Here is a 6,116-nt window from a genome sequence, read left to right on the forward strand (position 1 = left end):
ATTTCATCAAATAGTTACGTTTACGTCATATATTGTTGAAATACGTGATTCGTAGTTATAGTTTTTACACGCAGGCCACAAAAAACCTGAAACTTTGCATCCTCACACAAAGTACCTACCTATTTTTTATTTTATATTTATCTTAAAAATCGTTTAGGTATGTAGATCTGTTCACTAGATATTTCTTATCTTATACATCGTTGAGACCAAAAATGCGACTCTAGACCTGAGATTTCCATCAGGGAGGCTGTTTGTAGTTTTGACGTTTATCGCTTAGTGAACACACTTGTATAGGTACACTATGCGGACGATGGCTATTGATGACAGATCCTATGTTCCATTTCAATTGTTCCATCGATATGATAAGAACTCACCACAATTATATCGCAAGGTGAATTGAGTGTGTTACAGACCTCATCATGTTCCAATGGTTCATGACCACAAATCACGCAGAAAATCGCGCATTCACGAGTTCAAAATTGCTTCGTTCTGCGCATCTACGTCCCCTACAAGAATATGACTATCATCTGATTGTCAGCAATGTCAACTTAACGATCAGCTCCTCAGACAAATTTTCTATCACAAACTTAAGGGGACTTGCGCAAATGTGATGTAAACAACTGTGTACGGGTGAGTTTTTGCTCCTTCTAATATCTGCTGTATGTTCGTTTGTTCTGTACCAGGTGTCCGAAGCTTTCCCAGTTTGAGTCCCTTTTTCATGACTATAGGCCGTCGTTGGGTACATGCGGACATGCGTGTGCGAACAAAGGAACATACATGAATTTGAGTATCAATGTTTACGTCATCGCAGGATCAACATTGTCAATTAAAAGTGTGAGTGTATTAATAAAGCTATCAGCGTTTCTTGTAGCGGTCGCAGTTGACTGCTTGAGCCAATGAAAGAAAGAGAGAAAAAATAAGAGCTATAGGAAAATTACGTAAAAATTGCCAATAAAAAACAGCTGATCTTTTGCTTACATGCATCAATATTGTGTGTGTGATTTGTGTATATGAACCAGATAAGGATAGAGATTTAACCATGGTGGAACGATACAAGGTGGCAGCATGGGACAGCTGATCATACCCTATTTTTTATTTGATTTGATACATCAACTTTCGGCGCAGTACGATTTTGACATTTGTCCATCGAATTTACAAAAACAAAATACATTGAATTTTTATTTATGTTTGTAGGTATGTCAGCATGCTGCCACCTTGTATCGTTCGATCATGGATTTAACATGCAAATGCAACAACAATGTGAACCATATGGAAACATATGGATCATATTGTTGTTGCATTTGCATGTTAAACCTCTATCCGTATCTGGTTCATGTACCATTGGCAGACGAGGAGAAACACTTTGAATATCGAAAGCGATACGAGCCTTGCTATAGCATTTCGTTCGTTATTATAACGAAAGGTTACAGAAACGAGCTTCAGATAAATATGTTAAATTTATATCGGAGTCTGGATAAGTGTTCATTGGAACGCAGCATGTATTTCAGCTGTATTGGATTAATTCCGTAAACACAAGCAAGATGGCAGCACTGTTTATATTTTTTTAAGTGTTCCTTTATCACTTTTGTTTTCATACGCGTTTCACCTTTTTTGAAATAGAGCCATCGGCACCATCCGACAAAAAAATCGCGTTAGCAAAGGGCATAGTACGAATATGAAAAGTTTTTTTTGTATATTAAATAATAAGGAATATAAATAATTATGGCTGAAAGGATTATGTATGTACCACGCGTTAATCAGGTAAAATGTTCATAAAGGTGCATGCTTAAAATGGCATTAAAACAAATAACATTTTGCACAGATTGATGCCATTTATCTAAATAAAGATATAACACGGCTTATACGAGATAATTTCCTTGAGAGCATACACGCGATTTCGGTAAGTTATGAAACTTATACTCGTTAGTAGATGTTACACACGCACTACGAGACTTATTTAACGGTTATACTGCTCTTTTGGTTTCTCTGTGAAAAGCCCTCCTTTTTTGCAAGAATTCAACCCGAATTAGATTTGCTCGTGCAGTCTGCGATATGGTTTGGATCCGTTGGTAAACAGTGTTCTACATTTGGTCAACAATTGCTTGTTCTTTCCTATGATTATGAACGCTTAACGATGTCGAGGCTTTGTTTACATTTTCTATTAACAATATTTCCGAAATATGTGAAGAACTTGAATGAACGACGAGTTTCATCAACTCGCATGGAGTGGCTACATAAAACTATTGAATGGGGTGAAAATGCGGCGCTACTCTTTTCAGCACTAAACTTTTTTCGCTTCCTAAAAACGGGACGCCAACCAACACTAATTGATTTTTTGCTTGACTTGGATTACATTAGTTTACGGCATAATCAGAGGCGTGACATTGGTTACAAGTATTTAACTCGTGAATTGTTGTGGGGCGGATTCATGGTATATAACTTTAATATTTAATTTTTATATTTTATTTACTTTTATTTATTTAGGAAATATTGGGCCTTTTGTTGCCTATTATTAATTTTAGAAAAATTCAACGAGTTCTCAATAATGCCTTAAGAAACATACAAACGGCACCTAAAGCGTTCGAAAAGCCGAAATTGATGATTTCACTGCAAAGCAATACGGTCTGTACATTTTGTGGGGAACGCCCAACGTTACCACATCATATGGGATGTGGACATATTTATTGTTATTATTGTTTGTCAGCTAATATTTTAACTGATGCTAATTTTAATTGTACTGATTGCGGTGCAAGCTGCATTAGTAATGTTATTGAAGCGGTTTAGTTATGTATTTATGCGTGTATAATATTTAACAAAAAAATAATAATACTTAAAAATCTGTCCGTACAATGCAAATAAGAGCTGTCATTTCAGTGTAAACACATTTATTTTGTTGCGTCCCACTCACTAGAACCGACTTACCATTTAAAATTGGTTATAAACCGTATCAAGATTAAGCTTCAGGGGGTACCGGATTTATATCTGATAAAGGACTGTAACTTTTGATAACCTTTTCAAAACAAGATGAGGCTACAAACTACTGTGCGAAAGAGGCGTTTTGTGCTACGCTACCTCAATTTTGCACAACTTTTAAATTAGTAGCTTAATAGCAACTTTTTAGAAGGTTGTTATGGTGTTCAAAGCTTGTACATATATTAAAATTTTGCTTTTAAATTGGCTTGAAAGTTATAAATGGAAGTGGAGCTCATATTTTTCATTTAATTCCCATGAAAAACAATTTTTTTTTTTGCCAACCAACTTAATATGAATGAATATTCAAAGCAATTTTTTAACAGTCTGTTTTCTATGTTTGAAGCTGTCACCATGTTTATGCGGCAATAGCAACCGGCATATTTGAATTTTGTTGTTGTTGTAGCGATGAGGTTACTCCCCGAAGGCTTTGGGGAGGGTTATCGATGTGATGGTCCTTTGCCCGATCAAGATTCGGTACGTTCCGATACCAAGCCCGACCATCTCGGGAACGATTTGTTATGACCACATGCGACCTTCTAGGCCATACCGCCCTCCCACCCCCTAGATTCATGAGTAGTTTGGGGTCGCCGGAGCCTCGGCTGTTATTGAAACAGGATTCGCCACGGATAGGTGAGGTATGGAACTCTTCATATGTAATATACATATGGCTGCTTATAATTTAATTATTCCACAGTTGGTGTGGAAGAAATCGTACTCATCAAAATAAAGCATGTGTTTGTACTTGACAGTAAAAAATCGCCGATTTTGTTGTTACATTGAGTCAGGTGAAATTTCAGCAAAAATAATAATATTTGAAACTAAGAAAAAATTATATTTGGTAGTATTTGTGTGAAGGTTTGTTGAAATAACAAAAAAAAAAAAAAAATTTAAATAACTTTATTCGCATTCACTAACGCAATCATGATCCCTTTAATCTGAACCTTCATTTAGCGCCAAAAGTTAAATACAAAATGTAGATTTTATGCATTCAAATTGTTTACAAAAATTTGTTGTTTTTTTACCAACATTTCAGCTTCACCAATTTTGACACATTTATAAATTTTCAATTCAAATATTCATGAGTTTTGTAGGGTTTATATTTAGTTGTTAACTTTATTTATGTTAATACTTTAATTGGTTTTCTACTTTTAATTTTTCAATATTTTAAATAATCTTGTTATCTTTTAAAAATTAAAATTTTTAAATCATTCAAAAAAAGAAAATTTAAATAAAATAAATAATTTTTGTGAAATTGAGATTCAGAAAAAAAATATAAATATTTTTAAATAAATAGTTTTTATCCAAAGTAACCAGAAGATCCATAAACTTTTAATTTTGTTTTCAAATCTGTAATTTCTTTATTTTTAATATCTACCAAAATACCGAATTTTTCTAAAAAATTTGCACCAATAATGGGAATGCAAGGATGAAAGTGAATTCAAAATCTATTTGAAGTATTCAAAAATTTGCAAGTTTAAACGAAAACTTAATTAAAAATGTTTTTTAACATAGAAAATGTAGAAGCCGTAGAAAATTGTTCACAAATGTGGTTTGTTGTTGCATGTAGAAAACTTTTGGCAGTAAAATGGGAAACTTTCTACGCTTTCTATGGATTTTAGACAGAGAGAATACCCCTAGTGCAAAATTAAATTGTTTATACGGGACATGAACGAAATTCAGTTTTCTAAATTTGATTTTCTCATATGTTATTTCGAAAAATTAATGTAGGATTATTAAAAATTTACTCCCATTTGCTTATACTACGCGAAATCTCATATTCCAGGTACATGCTTAGTCCATTTCCAGAAATAAAAATTCTGTATATTTTTAGTTAACTGTTAATACGCAAGACTGAAAAAACGCTGGCAAGGAAAGCCAACTGGTGCTTATTCGATTTATTTTTAAATTTTTTTCTTTTTTTATATATGTACATTAGAGCGGGTCAAATTTTTTGCCCGTCGTCAGAAGTATAGCAAAAACGTAATCTACAAATAATGCTAAGAACATTTTTTCCTGATTACTTGAAAATATAGGTTCCTTTTTTGAATATTTTTTTTTTTACTAAAACGAATTAGAAAAAAGAAAAACTGTCTGAATGAAAATTGTTGGAAATGTTCTGAACTTATTTTAGCTGTAAAAAAAAAAAACATTTTCCATAAGAAGTTTGTTAAAAATGATAATGAAACGAATTTACTGAAATTCCTCTTATTTGCACCCTTCTACTAACGTTCGAATCACTAAACTGTTGAATAAATAACTGCACTATTCAATAATGCAAAATGGCCTTTATTCAAGTACTCCACAATACTACTACTTCGCGACAGATAACGTCATAATCAAACTCGTTGCTGATTGCTCAGATTGCGCTCTTTTATACTTTGATTTCCTCGTTCCATACTTCTAGGCGTTTCCAGAATTTACTTAGTTACTAGCTATAAAATTATAACTACAGATGCGCGTGTATAGCTTCTCATATGCGCGTGTAAATGTGAGTGATACTTGCATATATCTGAGATACTCCCAAAAGTAGGCAATAATTTGTGCATGTGTTTGTGCGTTGCTCTCCGCTGCTTGTATGGACATATGTGTAGACATAATGATTAATTTGGTTATGTGCATACTGGTCACTGCTCAGTATCGGCTTAGATATGATAGTAGCCCTTAGTGTTACTAGTATTAATCACAATAATATAAGTTCATTTTAGGCTAATTTCTCATAATTTAAGATATCTCTACTAAAGTTCCAAAACACTAGATATTAATACAGATTCTGAAATGTACGTAAAATATCTTTAAAGTAAGCCCAATATGATATTTTTCCTATAATTCTCTCAGAAGCTATGAAGATTTTTTGGCCAAAACCTACATTCAAATGCAAAATATCTATTTTGCAAAAGGCGAGACCTCGAAATCGGACTTAGAGCTAAGGTGTCTTCAGCAATTTTTCTTAGAATCATCTGTAGATTACGTTTTTGCTATACTCCTGATGGAAAAAATCCATCCATACAATTTGACCCACCTTAATGTACACACATGTCTACAAAGTTTTTGTTTGTCTTTTTTGGCAAATTTATTTTTCTTACGCTGATATTAATTTAAAATATATTGGCATTGAAAATTAATAATGAAAGCAACTCGAAAAA

The 6,116-nt window shown here is 33.1% G+C and overlaps 1 protein-coding gene across 1 annotated transcript; it reads left to right on the forward strand.

The window, feature by feature from the left end:
• The first annotated feature begins 1,596 nt into the window (after nt 1–1,596).
• Nucleotides 1,597–3,704, forward strand: Pex2 (peroxin 2). The gene is made up of 4 exons (XM_067787999.1): nt 1,597–1,761; nt 1,823–1,900; nt 1,997–2,431; nt 2,485–3,704. Exons 1-4 carry the CDS (start codon nt 1,723–1,725, stop codon nt 2,782–2,784), a joined length of 852 nt encoding a protein of 283 aa, XP_067644100.1. The 5' UTR covers nt 1,597–1,722; the 3' UTR covers nt 2,785–3,704.
• Nucleotides 3,705–6,116: the final 2,412 nt, after the last annotated feature.

Source organism: Eurosta solidaginis, chromosome 5, assembly GCF_040869045.1.
Source record: "Eurosta solidaginis isolate ZX-2024a chromosome 5, ASM4086904v1, whole genome shotgun sequence".
NCBI lineage: Eukaryota > Metazoa > Arthropoda > Insecta > Diptera > Tephritidae > Eurosta > Eurosta solidaginis.

Coding starts and splice junctions, on each gene's coding strand:
- Pex2 (XM_067787999.1), top strand. CDS start 1,723: ATGGCTGAAAGGATTATGTATGTACCACGCGTTAATCAG. Junction 1,762..1,822: donor ATGTACCACGCGTTAATCAG/GTAAAATGTTCA, acceptor CATTTTGCACAG/ATTGATGCCATTTATCTAAA. Junction 1,901..1,996: donor AGAGCATACACGCGATTTCG/GTAAGTTATGAA, acceptor CTCTGTGAAAAG/CCCTCCTTTTTTGCAAGAAT.